This window comes from Pseudorca crassidens, chromosome 17 (assembly GCF_039906515.1).
Source record: "Pseudorca crassidens isolate mPseCra1 chromosome 17, mPseCra1.hap1, whole genome shotgun sequence".
Taxonomy (NCBI): Eukaryota; Metazoa; Chordata; class Mammalia; order Artiodactyla; family Delphinidae; genus Pseudorca; species Pseudorca crassidens.
Window position 1 is genome coordinate 82,609,409 of NC_090312.1, and position 18,682 is coordinate 82,628,090.

Genomic DNA, 18,682 nt, shown 5'->3' on the forward strand with positions numbered 1-18,682 from the left:
CCATCAGGGCAAAGACCACATCTGTTCTGTTCACAGAATTCCCAGTCCTGGCGCCTAAGTTCATAGGCATTGGGTGGATTTGGATGAATGAATGAATGAATGAGTGAATGAGTGAGTGAGTGAGTGAATGAATGAATCATCTGCGCCACCAGTGTTATTATACTTCTGTTTTAGTCACATACTTCAGCTGTATAATCTGTCGTGAAACAAGATGGCTCCTCTTCACCTGTAAGATAAAGTTTGTGCATTCGCTGACATTTTTTAACTAATTCGCCCTTTTATCCATGAAATCTTCATTGACTGCAGTCATGTGATGCCCTGCTTATCTCTAGTTTCCTCTCTTGATAACAGCTCAGGTCTGCATCCTTTCCCTAGGGATGCACCCTCTCGCTGCTCTTTTCTTGTCAATCTGAGTGCCTTTCCTGTTTCCCTATCATCTCTACATACTTCTTAGACAGTATTGCGATTATGGTCGTTCTGCTTACTTTTCCTGGCGGCAGATGTTACATTTTTTTCCATTGTTTCTGTATCTTCAATGCTCAGCCCTTGAATGTACAGAATCTACAGAATCTAATGTTGGGTACGTTTCTCGAGTGCTTGTTTTAGGCGTTGCGTTGGATGTTTATATATATATCGTGTTGCTTAATTTTTAAGCTCACTGGATAAGATGAGTTTCCATTTTTTCTGGTAATTGAGGTTCACAGAAGTTATGGGACTGTGCTGGTCTTATTTACTGTTACATCCCACGTCTAACATAGTGCATGGTACGTAGTAGGCAACCTATGCATGAATAAAGTCAAACTCAAATAATCAGAGACAGGGTTTACATGTAAAATAATGAAATACTATTAGCAAGCATTTGAAAATAGGGTGATAGCAAGGGTACAGCGACCTTGCTGACTGGGTGCGTTGCCTGAGGAGTATAAATTGGTAAGAGAAGCAAGCCTAACAGCCTTGAAATTTTGGATGCTTTGACCCAGCAGTTTTACTTCTAGGATCTACTTCATGGGAATGATCCTAAGCATAAGAACAAATGTGTACCTGTGAGATTAAAAAGCAAACACCTGGAGATAGGAAATAGACTGTGGTGAATTCACAGGTTGGAATGCGTTTTGGCCATCAATATTGATGTTTATGAAGTATTTGTAATGGTGTGGAAGGATGATTATTAAGTGATGGACAAGTAATTTAGAGAAGTCAAGATAGTCTGGATAATGTTCTGGTATGAAATTCTCATTTAAACTTTCAGTGATTTTTCACATGTTTTTCTCTCACACTACAAGCCCCACAGGGGTGGGCAGGGGACCGTGCTTATTATTACCCAGAGACCCAGCTCTGCTGCTTGGGATGCCCTGATAATCAGCTCTTTATTTATCACTTCAGCCTGTTGGCTTCCTAGTCACTTTCCTTTATTCATTAAAAGATTTGGTTCTACTGTAGTGTAACGGGAGCATATCTCTTCGTGTAAGTTAGGTATCTGTTTAGTTGGGCTGAGCCGCTGGGGTTGCATTTGTAGAGCAGTTGCATCACCCATAATCGGTAGTGGGGCGAGTGTGTTGGTGGTGGGTGAAATGCAGCCTTACTTATCCTTGGTGGAGATAAAGAACCTGTGGTCAGTGCCACGCATGTGACTTCTTAGCAGTCTTCATAATGAAATCCTTTACTGGTGTAAGATTAATCATTCATTTTATTGAGAAAGTATTTTAGAGCTAGTTCCCAGGAATACAGGGTCCTTGCTTTAAAGAAGCTTGCCGTTCAGTAGAGGTGAGAACTCTGTAAAGAAACATCACAGTATATGCAGCGTAGAAGCGCACGTGGAGGACATAGTCAGCACAGCTAATGGCAGGATTGTGTGATTAACTCTGTGAAAGACTGTGCGTATGGGGGTGGGGGCAGGGGGAGGGTGATCACAGCAGACCAAGGAAGGAGGCTCTAGGCTGGGGAACAGCCCTCACGAAGGCTCAGAGACTTGAAAGGGCTAGTTTTGTTCAGGAAGGTAGGCAGGGTGGTATCTGGGAGTGACAAGCTGGGGAGGGGTGGGAAGCGGTGGGGAGGCTGCGGGTGGAGAGGAAGAAGCCACGCAGCGTCTGCTGTTTTCCTGGGTGTTATCATTATGGTTAGAGACCCGAGAAGACAGAATTGGACTGTCTGGGTTTGAGTCCTCACTCATTACCCTGTGACATTACTGAAGCCCGTAATTCTTAGTTTCCTTGTCTATAAAGTGAGGATGATGATAGTATCTACTGTAAAGGATTCTTGTGAGGATCCAATGAAAACGTTTCATTTAGTAAAGCGTTTAGAGCAGTCGCCTGGGACATAGTAAATACTGGTAAACGGTGGCCGCTGCTGTTAAGGTCATCCTGACCCTGGTTGGTGTCCCGGAGCAGAAGCGCCTGACCACCCGGGTTGAGAATGGCCTCCCTGAGGGCGGTGGGAGGGTATATGTGGGGGTGGGGGTGGGGTCAAGGAGGTGGGGAGCCGGTTGAGAAAGTCCAGAGTCAGCGAGGGCTTGGGTAGTCACAGGAACAGGGGTAGGTAGCGTAGATGTTGCGTCAGAACCAAGCAGACGTGGATCGTTACCGACGTTTATGGATCTGTGAGGAAGACGGAAGATCTAGGGCAGCACGTGAGAGTGGGTGAATGTCGGTTCCATCAACAAAGAGAAGCGAAAAATGAACAGAGTTTCAGGTGGCAGAGCGTATTCGAGAGGGATTGTGTAGAGAACTTGGGGCCAGGGAGTGGTTCAGGCTGGGTTCGGTGGTCGGCAGTGGTGCCTCTGCAGCTCCGGGGGGGCGGTGAGGTCCCAGCCGAGCGCTAGGGAGGTGGCCTAGGAGGACGAGGGGCCCGGGCAGGCTGGCGGCGGCCCTGCCCAGCGCTGTCCTGTGGGCCTATGGTGGGCTGCCGCGCTACCTGTCGCTGAGGAACAACTACCATGATCTTCGCTGTTTAAAACAGCACAGACGTATTATTCCACGTTTGTGGGCACGGCTCTGCGGGGTCCTCTGCTTCACCGTCTCTCACAAGACTCCAGTGAAAGTTTCAGCCCGGGCGGGGTCTTGTCTGAGGCTCAGCAGGAATGATCCGCTTCCGAGAGCTCGCTGTGGTTGTCAAGAACCGGTGGTTCCTCGCAGGCTGTCGGACTGATGCCCTCGGCTTCTTTCTGGCTGTTGACTTCGGTTTCTTGCCACGTGGGCCTCTCCCTATGACAGTGCATTCCATGGAAGCTGGCAGGAGGGAGGTCATGGTCCTGAGTAGCCATCATGTAAGTGGCACCCCATCACCTTGGCCGAATCTCAGTGGTTAAAGCAGATCCCAGGCTCTGCCCACGTGCAAGGGGACTTGGGGGAAGCCGAGGGGCTGCCTCAGAGGCCCAGTGCTACGGGCACCATTTTATTCCTGTCTTACAAAAGAAGAAACTGAAACAGTTAAGCATGCAAGTAGTGGGGCCGTTATATTTTAAGGACTGAAAAATGGCTGTACGCCTTGACAGTGTTGGGGAGTTCTTTGGGGACTTTTGTTTGGTGTCTTTTTAATGCAGTGGTGTAGGTCAAGGTCATATGCTTGTGGTTCAGTGAATGTGCAGGTAGGAAGAGAAGCAGAGTAGAGATTACTCTTTCAGAAGGTAATGTTAAAAGGAAGAGCACTTAACCGTTTTTTGTAGTCACATTGAATTATTTCTCTCTATAATCAGAAATTTTTCTTTTCCAGTTCACTGAGTTTAACCAGTAATGCCATTCAGTTGCCAGTATCAAGCAAAGCAAACATAAGCCACTTTTAATCTGCTTTTTAAGAAAGTGGTAATCCTTTTCACAGTGCCTGACGGTAAGTCACAGTTCCTGCCTTTATAACGGAGTTTTGATCTAATGCATTTAAAATAGCGATTTTGGAAACATTAATTTTAAAGCCTTATTTGCTTTTTTCTTCCCTCATCTGCTCTAAGTTCATGTGGAGAGAGCATAAAGATAACTACTAGTTTCTGGAAATGTATTTGTCATCTTTCATCACTTACATTGATATTGGGGATTTTTACCTCCAGTTGTTAAAAATAAAACGCTAGCTCTTGACATCTGTCCCTTTTATTTATAGATGAGGAAGCTTTATTTTATATATGGGGTTTTGACTTGGACAACTAGGTGATGGCAGGGTTGTTTTAAATATTCTGATTCCCAGACCTGTGCACTTTCTGCTGTTCCACAAAGTGATGAACTGTAAGGGCCAGAGTTTCTTACGTGAAGTGTTTCTAACTCAGCGTGGAGGTGGAACTCAGAGTAAGAGGCACCTGGTGGAAGGAATAGGGACTGACTCTTTCCCTCCTATTGCAAGTGGTGGCTCTTCTTGTTTGCTGTTAGTAAGTTTAACCTTAAGACTTTTTCATTGTTACAAGGTAGAAGCAGGGGAAGAACTTTTGGAGTTAGGATGATGTTGGACCAAATTTTTAATTTTTGTTTTTCTTCTTAATGTAGGGTGGTCCATGAGAGCAGTGTGAAATATACACCAAACTGTTCTAACTACTATCTTCTTTCTTCCTCCGAACAAATTATTTTTCTTTATGATAGAAGTTACACTTCTCATTAGCCTCATTACTGTTCATTTTTGTTTTTTAAGCAACAAGTTTACTGAATTGTCCAGTTAGCCGTTCTAGACATCAAAACCTATTCCGTTTTTTTGTTGCTTATGTAGTATAACTGTGCTCTGTCTTATGTGAGCATAATTGTCTTTGTACTTGCGTTTGTAAATTGACCACTTTTCTTGTCTGTTTCTTTCAGTAATCGTATCAGAGTGAGGTATAAGCTCACAGAATCCAGAGAAATCATCATGAAGTTGTATGTATTTCTGGTGAACACTGGAACCACCCTGACATTTGACACTGAACTTACAGTGCAAACGTGAGCTGGGTTTCATTGATTCTCATCAGTTTTGCATTTTGTACATTTAAAAAGTTAAAGAAAGATTTGATTTTGAGAATACTATTCCTTTATTAAATAAGAGTAGCAGTATGGCAAGTCTTCACTTTTTTATCCTCAGCATATTACGTATACAGTTGTCATCTTCCTCTAAAGCGCTAATGATAAATTTGTTAAGTTGTGCTTTGTTCTGTTTGCGTGACTGTGTTTTTCAGAGTAAACATACTGATTTCAAACGAAAGCAGTCGAATAGAAGTAAGTTTTCATAGCTAGTTGTTCTTCTGAGTTGCCCAGGGCGCTGCTGAGGGGGTTATTGCTATAGCTACATAAACCAGCATGTACCAGCCCTGTGGTTTTTCGTCACTGTTTTTATTATTTTATGTGAATAAAGTCAATAGTGTTTGTTTTGTTTGTTAATGATAGAATAAAATTTCGAATTAATCTTATTTTTTAATGGAATTATGAAATTATTTTTTTGAAAGTTCTAGTTTTTATAAAATCTGATTTGACCTGTAAAGGAATGGTTTTTTGAAAGATTAGGAAAAGAAAGCGATTTCCATATGGTGTAGACTTCATGTGTTTTGTGTAATGTGATGTGGAGATTTTAACACACGTTCTTTGTTCTGAGGATTTTAACAGACCTGATGCTAATTTGAGCATGTTCCTTTGCTACGTTATATAAAGATCACAAAAATAAATGTTTCTACTGCCTGCATTTCATAAGCTCACTTTTAGGTGTGGGACACGGGTGATCGTTGACCTTCTAGTTATTTATGATTGGCTGGTTGATTATGGAATCCAGCTGCAGAAACAAGAAGCTTGTAGTGTTTACTACTGTTTCTGGGGAAATTTTTAGAGTGAAATTCATTTATCTGTCAGGTATTTTTACACAGTGCCACTTGGATAATGAAAAAAGTTGTCATTGGGCAAATGTAAATAGCTGATGTTTTGGCCCCCTGCCCCCCCTCTTTTAAAGTGTGGCTGACCTGAAACATGCCATCCACAGCAAGTACAAGATCGCTATTCAGCACCAGGTGTTGGTGGTCAACGGGGGAGAGTGCATGGCTGCAGACCGGAGAGTGTGCACCTACAGTGCCGGGACGGTAGGTGTTCAGGGCCTTTCCTTCCATGCAGACGCACTCCAGCTTCACGGAGGGGCTCAGGGCTCGTGGTCGCAAGGAATGTGTATCTGATTGGTGTATGGAGGGCAGTGTGCACGTTCGGTATTTGTAACATTTTACTTCTTTTTTTTTTGAATTTTTACTTCTATAGGACACAAATCCAATTTTTCTTTTTAACAAGGAAATGATCTTATCGGAACGTCTACCTGCTATTCCTAAAACTACCTTTTCAACAGAAAATGACATGGAGATAAAAGTTGAAGAGTCCCTTATGATGCCTGCAGTTTTTCACACTGTTGCTTCAAGGACACAACTTGCAGTGGTAATTGTGATATTTATTTATACCTAGTACAGTTTAAAATTAAAAATTGGCATTATTTAACAGAATAATGTCTTATTCACATGCTTGGTAATGTTTTTGTGGACTATTAGCTAACTAGGCATTGGCAAATGATCTAAAAAATTGATTGCTTCTAAAAGCATTCAAATCTTGGGCTTCCCTGGTGGTGCAATGGTTAAGAATCCGCCTGCCAACGCCAGGGACACAGGTTCGAGCCTTGGTCCAGGAAGATCCCACATGCCACGGAGCAACTAAGCCCATGCGCCACAACTACTGAGCCTGAGCTCTAGAGCCTACGAGCCACAACTACTGAAGCCCACGTGCCTAGAGCCCGTGCTCCGCAACAAGAGAAGCCACCGCAGTGAGAAGCCCGTGCACGCAACGAAGAGTAGCCCCTGCTCGCTGCAACTAGAGAAAGCCCATGCACAGCAACAAAGACGCAATGCAGCCAAAAATTAATAAATACAAAATAAATAAATTTATTAAAAAATAAAAGCATTCAAATCTAAATAGCAGAGTAGTCTAAATTATAGAGGAAACATGCCAAAAGCATGAAAAATAACAAACTTTGAAAAAATATTTTGTGATTACTTTGTCTGGATTTTAAATTTCAGGCGTGTGCTTTATTCGTCATCCTACGTTTGCAAACAGTTACAAAATCTTAGGGTGGAACAACTGTCTTAAACATGGTTTGTTTACTCTTTCCTAGATGATGGTGTGCAGTTAATGACTTCAGGACATTGCTTTGATCGGTGCAGTACCTATGTTTGAGTAGACAGACATAGGCACAGAGAGCTTAAAGAACTCTTAAGATTGTGACTTTTCTCTCACATCCATATTTAGGTCCTGGAGGAGCGCCCAGTCTCTTCCTAATACATACACCTCTGTTGCTGCTTGCAGCCCCCGTGCATTGTTTCCCAGCCATTTGGTTTATTTTTTGTTTTTTTGTGTTGTTTTTGACTTGCTGGTACTTAACTGTAATACTGGCTGTAAGCTATCAGTCGTGGGACACATTTTGCTTTCAGACATAAAAAAAAAATGTTATCTTTTAGAATCAACTGAAAAAGAGTATTTACCTTTTATAAAAATAAATTAATGAAATAAACTATTAAGTAGTAATATTTGCGTTCTTAAAAGAAATTTCAGAGCAGGTTGTTTTAATGTAGTACATACATTTGTGAAACTATACCAATTTTCACACAGGATACAACATAAAAAGAGAATAACCTCATCTTTCTGGAATATGCTTAATAAACATTAAAGAGTCAGGAAATGATTTTTAGAAAGCAAAATTATTTTTAAAAAGACAAACTCTGTAAACTGAATTTATGTAATAGAGTCCTTGAGATTTGTTTTCTGATTATTGGTCTGTAAATAAATTAATAAAACTAATAAAGATAGGTTACACAGTTGCATGCCACTTAAAAAGCAATGGTTTTGATTTAATTGAAAAATATAGATACTACATGCTAATAGAAAAATGTAATATTAGATATAAAAATTATAGGCTAACCAAATAGGATGTATAATTGTTAAGTGATGAGAGTAAAAAATCAAAAGAACAAATAAAACTTGATAAAAAGATTTAAAAATCAAACAGATGAAATGAGAGAGAGGATTAGTGTAGCAGTAAACAATCTTTGCAGTATCTAGTGATGCCAGGTGACAAGTTAAAGAATTGTAAAGGTTTAATCCAGGCATGGATTAAGTCAAGTAGGAAAGAGGAGGGCGTATAATGAGTAGCAGAGAAGAGCTAGGAATGGATACTATCTTCATTAAACTAGCAAAAATCTAGATAGGATATAATAGAAATAATAAAGTGAATACTAAACATAAAATAGTGAGATTAATACAGTCCTCCAGTATTTGGTTATTAATTAGCCAACTTTTCTCTTATTAAAAGAAATTTTATGGTATGATCAAAACAGAAAACAACTATGCCATCACAAGAAATACTGCTAAAACAGGTTGCTAAAGTATAAGAAGAAAGATATGCATGGAGCTAGTAGATAGTGGTTGTTAAAAGCATTAAACAGAAAAAAGTGAAATTAATAATAAAAGATTTAATTTGTGAAAAAGCCAAGCCACATCTGTGTTTGCCTATCAACACAGGCTAAAGATAACAATATTAATCCCAGGAGAACTTTTAATATAATGACGTACGTCAGTGTTCATAGCAGATGGTGGAAACAGCTCAAATGTCCAGTGGATGTATACACAAAATGCGGTATATTCATACAGTGGGATATCATTCAGCCTTCAACAGGAAGGAAATTTGTGATACAAGCTACAACATGGAGAAACCTTGAAGGCAGTATACTAAGTGAAATAAGCCAGACACGAAAGGACAAGTAGCGTATCATTCCAATTACATGAGGTCCCTAAAATAGTCAAATTCATAGAGACGGACAGTAGAATAGATGTTACCAGGGACCGAGGAGTGAGGGGAATGTTGAGTTAATTGTTTAATGGATGCCGAGTTCCAGTTTGGGATGATGAGAGAATCCTGGAGATGGGTGGTGGTGATGGTTGCCCAGCAATGTGAACGAGTTCATGGTACTGAGCCATACACTTAAAGATGTGTTAAAACGGTAAAATTTATGTGTGTTTCACCACAAAAAAATTTTTAAGGGAGATTTTAATACATTTCTCTCATAATCAAAAGGATCTTGTGGACTAGATTGAATTCTCTGAATCCTAAAAATATAGAATATACTTTTTTCCTTATAGATAATAACCCAGAAGAGTATCAGAAGACTAATATATTAATAGCAAAAAGCAGATGTTATAGGGATACAAGGATGGTTCAATATTTGGATATTTATTAATATAATTAATTGCCTCAATCACTAATACTTTACAGGAGAAGACATAGAGCATCATATTAATGTTGTCTGGAAGAGGCATGTGTTAAAAGTCAGCAGCTGTTCCTAATTAATTAAATAGCCCTAGAAGGGAGCAAAATAAATGTAACACAGACTTGACCAAATATAAAAAGATAATCAGCTTTCAAGTAAGTGAAAAGCTAGAGTCACTTGCATAAATCAGAATAAACCTGTTCAGTATTCTTTTGGAACTTCTGGGAAATATACTGAAGTAAAAAAAATCAAGTAAGTGGTGAAGTTAATGGAAAAGAAGTGAAAAACATCCATTTTAGATGATATGATTGCATATTCGGGAAATTTGAGAGAATTTAATAAAAGCCCACTGGAAGGAATTGTAAGGTTGATTGGGTGTTTGATAAATAGATAAACATCATTCCTATTTCTCTGTATTGGCACTGCTTTAGAATAGAAACGGGAAATAAATTGCATTCTCAATAGCAACAACAACAAAAGTCTATAAAGTTCCAGAACATAAAAACTTATTATTTTTTTAATCTTTAAAAAAAATTTTATTTTATAATGGAACATAGTTTATTAACAATAAAACATAATCAAATGAAAAGATATATTCTTAATGTTCATGATCATATTCTAATTACTATCTGTTCACTAGCTTAATTAGTTACAGTTAATTGCTATGATGAAGCATTTTTGCTTTGGGGGGGTGAGGGGAATTTGGTTGTTTTGTTTGTTTTGTTTTACATAAAATGGATATTAAGTTTGCTTGGAAGGATCACTGTCCAGGAATAGCTAAGAAAGTGATGAGAAAGAAGAATGGGAAGTGGAGGGAAGAATGTACCTCTCAGTTTGTAACATTCACCCAGAGCTACTCTAACCAAGACAGAGACCCACAGTCAAACTGTCCATCACGTCAGCAATTAGAGGCTCGGTCTTTTTGTTTGTTTGTTTTTTTGCTGCACCACTGGGTTTGTGGGATCTTAGTTCCCCCACCAGGGATCAAACCTGGGCCCCCAGCAGTGGGAGTGCAGAGTCCTAACCACTGGACGCCAGGGAAGTCCCCAGCCCTCTTGTCTTTTAACCATCCAGAGCGTGGTCTCCAGAGTCAAGTTTCCCAGTTACTTGGGTGACCTTGGACTGTTGTCTTTACTGCTAGTGAAATTAATAATAGAGTGTTGTTTATTGATAAACATATTTGAAAATGGACATATCACAATTACACATTCATAATTTTTAGTGCACTTTCACAAAGTGAACGCAAATTTTAAAATACGGTGTCACCCCAAAAGCCCCACTTCATGCTTTCTCCCTTTCAGGACCCATTATTTCTTTCATGAAGTTAACCAATATCCTGACTCCTAAAACGGTTTGTTTTCTTTTGTGTCTGGCCTCTTGGACTCAGCATTACGTTCCTGAGACTCGTTCATGTAATCACGTGTATTAGTGGTTTGTATTCACTGCTGTGTAGTATTCCACCATAGCAAGTTCACAGTTTTACTTTTGATGGTTGTTGCTGCGTTGCCCTGTGTGGACCTCTAGCTGCATTTACTCCCAGGAGCAATGAGTTCCTCCTCATTATCACGGCAACAAGCAGGAACCAGAAACGGAAACTTTCCTGTAGCAGTGCTTCCTTTGAAATGAGTTCAGAGCACATTCATGCATGTATGTAAGTACACATATGCAGACGTGCACACTAACATTACCTTCTTTTACCGATTATTTCTTCTTTTCCAATATAGGAGATGTATGAAGTTGCCAAGAAACTTTGCTCTTTCTGTGAAGGTCTGGTCCATGATGAACATCTTCAGCACCAAGGCTGGGCGGCAATCATGGCCAATCTGGAGGATTGTTCAAATTCCTACCAAAAGCTACTTTTCAAATTTGAAAGTATTTATTCGAATTACCTGCAATCCGTAGAGGACATCAAGTTAAAACTTACTCAGTATGTATGCCAGTAAAGTGGGTAATAAGGTGTTTGTTTAAAATACCTTTGCAATTTATCAGTAGTTTTAGTAACAGTAATTGCGTTCTTAGTAGGCCATATATTTATTATAATTGAGGTTCATATTTTTGAGACTTTTATGATGACTTTTATGGACTGTAAGATTTTTAAAATTATGGACAGTTTTATCCTCCATATATTTTATGAATCTGCCATGTTTCTTTTTCTTGTATTTTCTTTATGTAAAAGACTCAAAATACTTTTGAAATCATTTAGAAACCAGGAACCTTTGTCTCTTGCCTTGCTACCAGTTTTACAATAAAGTAAAGCAAAATGCAGAAGTAACAATCTAATGGGAGTGGAAAAGTTTTCAAACATTAGGCAGTCAAGGAAAATTCTATTTTTCTTTTTAAATATTGCCATATGATGAAGGCTTGCTGAGATGGAAAAAAACCTTTGTGTTCCAGTTCTCATTTAGATGTTTTTCTGGTTCTTTGCATATAAGCCCATCTGATACCCATTGGTTCTTTTTTAAAAGGGCTATAATGAATGTAAAACAATACGGCAATAATTCCACACAAATGTAGCCCTTTGTTGTGTGTGTGTTTGTGCTTTCAGTGTTTTGTATTCATTTTTTTTGGTTCTTAAACTTTTTATTTAACTAGAGTTGGAGGGAAGTATTTTCTTTTTCTTCTTTCAAGTGAACTTTATTAATTGAAGTTTCTCTATTTTGTGGCATGAATGTTTAGAACGTTTTGGCCTTAAGTGGACAATGGGGTGCATCTTGGGAAGGAAGGAATGATTAATGAAGACTGGAAGGAGCATTTACAATTTTTATAACCTGAGATTTCAAGTAACTGTTTTGGGGGGTGGGTAGTTCTCTCAGATGTTAATTTAATGTAGGATCCTGAATTATTTTACATAGTTTTTACAGAAGTCAAATCATCAAGATTTCATCTTTTCCCTATGTTTTTTTTTGTTTGTTTTTGTTTTTGTTTTGTTTTTGCGGTATGCGGGCCTCTCACTGTCGTGGCCTCTCCCGTTGCGGAGCACAGGCTCCGGACGCGCAGGCTCAGCGGCCACAGCTCATGGGCCCAGCCGCTCTGCGGCATGTGGGATCTTCCCGAACCGGGGCACGAACCCGTGTCCCCTGCATCGGCAGGCGGATTCTCAACCACTGCACCACCAGGGAAGCCCTCCCATGTTCTTTTGACAGCATACATCTATCTACCTGTTTATTTTCAGGGAGTGATGAATGCAAGAGTTAACCTTAATCTCTAATAAGAGTTTTAATTTTATGCTTTGCTTTCAATATATCAAAAATGTTTTATCTTTAAGCTAATCAAACATTAAACTTTCTATGGTAAATCTTTTTTATAAGTTCCAATTTTTTATACCTTAAGGTTTGTTAAAAACCAAGTGTCCACGTGTCTAGTGTAAACTTGCTATCTTTAGAGGGTGTTTCAGCATGTGAACGACATCCTCCTTCTCTCTGTCTTCTTTTAAAGAACACCTCATGGACTACTTAGATGCATGTAGTGTTAACAGAGAGGTGAGGTGGTGAGATTTCTGTGTGTGATAATAACATATTATTTCTTTCAAAATGCTAACCTCTGACTAGAGCAGTCCCATTATTTTACTGACAGGTCTTTTGTACTTTAAGTTTAGGAACTGCGGTTTCAGTCATGGCCAAGATTCCACTGTTGGAGTGCCTAACCAGACATAGTTACAGGGAATGTTTGGGAAGACTGGATTCCTTGCCTGAATGTGAAGGCTCAGAAAAGGCCGATATGAAAACCTCCACTGAACTGGTGCTCTCTCCCGATATGCCTGCAACAATGAACAAACCCTCCTTAACCTCATTTCACAAGTCCGTGCAACATGTAGCCCCAGACACCACAGATGCTGAAAGTGGAAAAGAAATGAGGGAACCTTGTCCAAGTCCTGTCCAGCAGGACGAAGCTGCAGTAGATGCTAAAGACGGTGACCTGCCTTTTTTTAATGTTTCTTTGTTAGACTGGATCAATGTGCAGGATAGGCCTAATGACGTGGAATCGCTGGTCAGGAAGTGCTTTGATTCCATGAGCAGGGTAAGAGTCATCTGATTTTTCTTGTCATTTAACCACTTGAAATTATGTTACCTGTACTAAATATTTTCTGTACAGTAATGGGAGAAGGGGCGGGGGTAGTACCATGTTATAGCGGAAATAATGAGCCTTGGAATAAAACTTTATAACCATATCTAAGACTTTGGACAAATCAAATCATTTAATGCATAACCTTATTTATGAACTGATAGTAAATTTGGGAAGATTATTAGAAGTAATATAGGTAAAATCTCTATGCAGTGCCGAGCCTTGAGGTGTCCACTCCAATGGGGATGGTCTTGGTGGTGGTGGTACTTTGAATTTTTTTTCTCCTGATCCTGTAATATTGCTTGGACTTTTTAATATCTTCTATCCTCTAATTTGTCCCTACAGTTAGGCTCTTTGATCTGCTAGGTAAAACTTGAACAGTCTTGCTGGTTTTCATTATTGCGCCTTGAGTACTGAGCATTCTCTACAAGTAAATCGATAAAATGATAACATTTGGCCATCGCTGTTTCTTACATTAACTTAATAATGATTCATACGTTCACATTTACAGATGCTGTAGAACTTTCAAGCTTTTGGGGGGAAAATATTAATGATATAATTTCGTTTTTATTTATAACAGTTTTTTACACTGAGAATGATTGACGTTCGATGAAATACACAAGTCTCGAGTGGTTAGTTCACTGGAGTAACCAACATCCAAAGGCAGATACATTGAACCTTTCCACCTCCCAGAAAACCCCCATGGGCCTCTTTTGCATCACTCCCCCCGCCACCCCCCCCCCTGCGCCCCACCCCCTCCCAGGGAACTCATCTCTGAGGTTTAAAAGAAGTAATTTTAGATACAGTATCTGCCTGAGATATTTTAAAATTCAAAACCTAGACATTGTGTTTTTAGTTTGTAACCATAGTGACTTGTGTTTTGGATTAAGTTCTCCCCCAAGTACACTTATAAAAACTTTTAAACCTGGGGAATAAATCTGGAATAAACCTCTTCAGATCTGATCAGTAAGTGGATAGAAAATCTTTGAGGCCTGAGAGGAGGTTGTTGAGGCACATGCGTCAGTGATGCAGACCATATGAAACAGTATTTTGAAGGCTGCTGTTGTCTAAAGATGATGGGCAGAATACTTAAACTTTTCTCAAAGGTAAACTTTTGACTTGGAAAAGAGACTTATTAATCTTTGGTTGGTTATTGGGGGAAAGGCAGCACACTGTCTGGGATGCCTGGAAAATAGCAGCATGTTTTCTCGTTTAAGTTGTTGGACAGTAGAAATGGAATGCATTCCAAAGTTTATTCTTAGTTCTCTCAGTACACCCATTTCCTTGATGACATCCTTTAGGCATTTCTTTCATTTTGACCATTTATTATTTGTTGTCAAAGAACGCTTCAATTAAGACATTTGCCAGGGTGGGGAAGCATGGAATATATTGTGCAAAGATTACTGCCAAAAATGAATGAAAACTAGTGTTCCTATTCAAACTGTTGACATTTTAGTAGCCTAAAAATTCCATCTGTGATTGTGGAAAATCAACCACGTGATTGTGATAGGGTGATTGAAGCGTCATCTTTTATAATTCCACGTGAATCAGAGAACAGGGCTCTAGGCCACGAGAACCACTTTTTTAAAGGGCTTGCATTTGGCTTTGTGTTTGCATGTTTAAATGAAATCTAGCAAAGCCATAAGTTTTATTCACTTTATATGACAAGAGAGAAGAAACAGTGGTCCTTTTCTGGCTTAATAACGAAAATTCACAATAATTCATACCTACAGAATTCAGTGAATCTTAAAATATTCTTCCATGCTTGTCTGTGTAGTTGTGTTGTACTCTGCGTGAATTATGAGATACAGAAGCATTAGAACCAGGAGCCATGGTTTGGAGTTTGTTTTTTCTTCCTTAAATCACTGCTGTGTTTTACGTATAGCTGTAACTTGGCCCAGGTTGAAATTTTGATTATTTTAGTCATCTTTTTTAGCCTTTTATCACCCTCATAATTTATAACTAGTCAATACTTTGGATTGGAAATGTGTGCACATTGGACTCACCATGGAAATGAGGAAATGTTCACATATGCACAAGTTTTAGTTAATATTGCGTGAAGCAGGTGCTGCCCGTGTTAAATAATGGCTGTGTTAACTTTTTTGTGATGTTAGAAATGCAGCTTCTTATTGACTACACTGAATTCTTGATAACAGTTCATTTTTAACGGCTTTCGTATGTTGTCTGTGAACCTAACACTGTACCTAAACTGAGTAATTTACAGTCCCTTTGTGGCGATCAGGGAAGACACGAAGGAGGTGGTATTGACTAGGCTCCTCACAGGGGGGCTGAGGTGGGCTTCAGCAGCTGGCAGGACAATCCGTGTGAACAAAGATGAAGCTAGAGAAACAGCATTTGTCTGCAGTTCATTGTTCTGTGCTTTGGGGACGCGTCTGGGTGCCGAGGGAGCCGTTTCGGGATTCCAGCAGAGGACAGCTTAGTAATCACGGCCGATGTCCCCGTGGAGGTGTGAGCGGGCAGGATGAAGGGTTGGACAGGCGCGGGGAGTTCACCTCCTTCGAAATCCTGTAAGAAACAGTAAGGATGGGCCATAGCACAGAGTCCTGCGGGATCTCGCCTGTTTATGGAGGAGACAGAAGAGGAGCCAGACCCAGCGGAGGGGACGCCCGAAGCTGCGAGGGGTGGTCTCCCTCCCACGGGTAGGTGGGCTACACTGTGAGCCCCGCCGGAAGCCAGTGCACGGAAGACGCCAGTGTGCAGTGTTCTTCCAGGGGAAAGTGGAGCAGGGTGGAGAGAATTTTGGGGGTTCCTTGAATTACCTAAATCCCAGAAATCTTGGAGAATTAAAGCCCGGGAACAGGAGAGATTGCAGAGTAAGAGAGTGTAGTTGATCAAGCAGCTTCCTTGAGAAGCTCCAGACTGAGAATAAAGGTCTCTCCAGGAGGGAGGGAGGTTTGAAGGTGTTACTTTGTTTTAGGGGGAAGTTGATCGATCAGACAGGTAATGACCTAAGAATGTGTTTTCGTTATTAGTTCTGCTCTACTTCATAAGACCTTGAAAATAACATTTTCGGTGGGATATTGAGAATTGAATGAATTGTGGCTTGAATTGAAAGGTGTGATGCGGCTTCCCTGGTGGCGCAGTGGTTAAGAATCCGCCTGCCAGTGCAGGGGACACGGTTTGAGCCCTGGTCCAGGAAGATCCCACATGCCGCGGAGCAACTCAACCTGTGCGCCACAACTACTGAGCCTGCGCTCTAGAGCCCACGAGCCACAACTGCTGAGCCCACGTGCCACAACTACTGAAGCCCGCGCGCCTAAAGCCCGTGCTCCACAACAAGAGAAGCCACCGCAATGAGAAGCCCGTGCACCGCAGCAAAGAGTAGCGCCCATGCGCAGCAGTGAAGACCCAACACAGCCAAAAATAAATTAATTAATTTTAAAAAAAAGTTTAAAAAAAAGTGTAATGTCTAGAACTAGATTCCTACTTATGTATCCCAATATAATCAGTAATAATTGTGTTTTATTAACACCATAACTACCCTGTTCTTAACCTTCTTGTGGAAATATAACCTTGATGTCTCATGCTTTTGCTTTTCTGTATTTTTCACTATTACTGTTTTTCATTAAAGATGTGTATCAAAATAGTGTGAAATACATTTTAAGCTATTTGCAGAAAATTTCATTCGCACATGTTTCCTTGTCATTCAGCTTGATCCACGGATCATTCGGCCCTTTATAGCAGAATGCCGTCAGACTATTGCCAATCTGGATAATCAGAACATGAAGGCCATCAAGGGGCTGGAGGACCGGCTGTACGCCCTGGACCAGATGATCGCCAGCTGCGGCCGACTCGTCAACGAGCAGAAAGAACTCGCTCAGGTGCTTGTCGCAGACTTCTCTCAGGAAAAGGAATTCGCGGTTTTCTAGACCCGTCTTTTATGTCAGTTGCTGTGCACCGTGTTTTCACTTCACCCATGAATGCTGTTCACACGGTATTACTGGTTCCACGTAGTAAAGGTGGAGGCCAGTTCTTCGCGTTCGGGTTTGAGAGCACCACGTGAGCTGAGGCTGCGGAGGGTGACGGGGAGGCGGCCCGGAGACGCTGTGAGCGGCAGGGGAGACCTGCGCACGCGACAGCCCCGTGCTCGCCACCCGAGCAGCCCCCTGCTCCCTCCTGAGGAAGCCGGGAACCTCAGAAAATTTAGGTCTCGTTTAATGCAGTGTTCTAGGAGCCCCGTTGCCAGGTTAGGTTGATGACCAGCAGAAGGTGGTGGAATCGAGGGGAGTTTTCCACGTGGTGACTGGCTGTGACTCTCGACTGCTTTGTGTGCCCCTCCCCTGGCGAGAGCACTCTGTGAGAACAGCCTGGAGCCAAAAGAGGCCACTTTTCTAACCTTGACGCTCACACATGCTTTGCTGGTTCAACTTGCCCTGCCACCATTTTTCCTCTAAATGTCTTCTTTCATTAGAACGTCAGAGTGGTCACTTTAATGGGTACAAATGTTGTATTTCACGTGCGTGGCTGAGGACGTGTAGTATCGGGGAGGTAGTTAAAGCGTGTAGATAGAGCCTTGCTGTGTTCTTTTTAAACATGTTTAAAATATTTATAGCATTTTTATAGTTTACTAACTGAATTCATCTTGTAATTACCAGATTCTCTTTTTCTGTCTCTTGATTTTGGATCCGGCCCCCTTACTGTGAACTGAATTTCTTTATCTTGTGTTTGCACCGAATGGAGCCCTCCCAGTGTAATGCTAAGATAGATGTGATACTGGGTGTCCTTGGTTAATTCCTGATCTGTAAAAATGATCGACATTTCACCATTACAGTGTTCGTAGTGGGTTGTTTTTCCTCCTTGTTTTAATAGAAACCCTTTATCAGATTAAGAAAGGTACGTTCTGCTTCGAATCTTGGACCATCCTTGGATTCTTGGAATAAGCTCAATGTGGTCATAGTATACTGTCTTTTTAACGTATTAGCTGTATTCCTTTTAAGGAATACATACATCCTTGATGTATTAAAGTCTATCATACGTTAAAATATCCTTTAGTATTTCCTTCCAGGGGCAAATGCAGGTTTTGTCATTTGAAAATCCTTTGTTTCTGAAGGATATTTTCTCTTAATAGAGAATTCTAGGCTGTTACTGATTTACTTGTAGCACTTTGCCTTTGGTTTGGGTTTTAACAGTTTGACTGTGACATGGTGAGGTGTGGCTTTCTTTGTATTTCTCCTGCATTGGGCTTGTACTTCATGAATTGTGGATTGATGCCATATTTTTCTTGGATTCAGTAAAAAGCAATTGAAAACCTATTAAGATTTTATCAAAAGAGAATAAAGCAGTAAGTTACTTTTTAAAAATAGATTAAGTTACAGAAAAAGCACAGCCACGGTTAAGCATGCAGGATATTGAAAGAAAAATAAGATGTAAAATAAT

The 18,682-nt window shown here is 40.5% G+C and overlaps 1 protein-coding gene across 2 annotated transcripts in view; it reads left to right on the top strand.

The window, feature by feature from the left end:
- RB1CC1 (RB1 inducible coiled-coil 1) overlaps window positions 1-18,682 on the top strand; it is a 60,331-nt gene that overhangs the window by 13,822 nt on the left and 27,827 nt on the right. Inside the window, exons 2-8 of one of the 2 annotated variants that reach the window (XM_067712341.1) lie at window positions 3,709-3,822; window positions 4,767-4,886; window positions 5,881-6,007; window positions 6,177-6,347; window positions 10,948-11,150; window positions 12,814-13,240; window positions 16,957-17,127. In XM_067712341.1, coding sequence (XP_067568442.1) covers window positions 4,816-4,886; window positions 5,881-6,007; window positions 6,177-6,347; window positions 10,948-11,150; window positions 12,814-13,240; window positions 16,957-17,127 — 1,170 coding nt within the window. In that variant the 5' untranslated portion in view covers window positions 3,709-3,822; window positions 4,767-4,815. Of the gene's footprint in view, window positions 1-3,708; window positions 3,823-4,766; window positions 4,887-5,880; window positions 6,008-6,176; window positions 6,348-10,947; window positions 11,151-12,813; window positions 13,241-16,956; window positions 17,128-18,682 lie in introns of those variants that run through there. The other variant, XM_067712340.1, reaches the window with a different exon arrangement.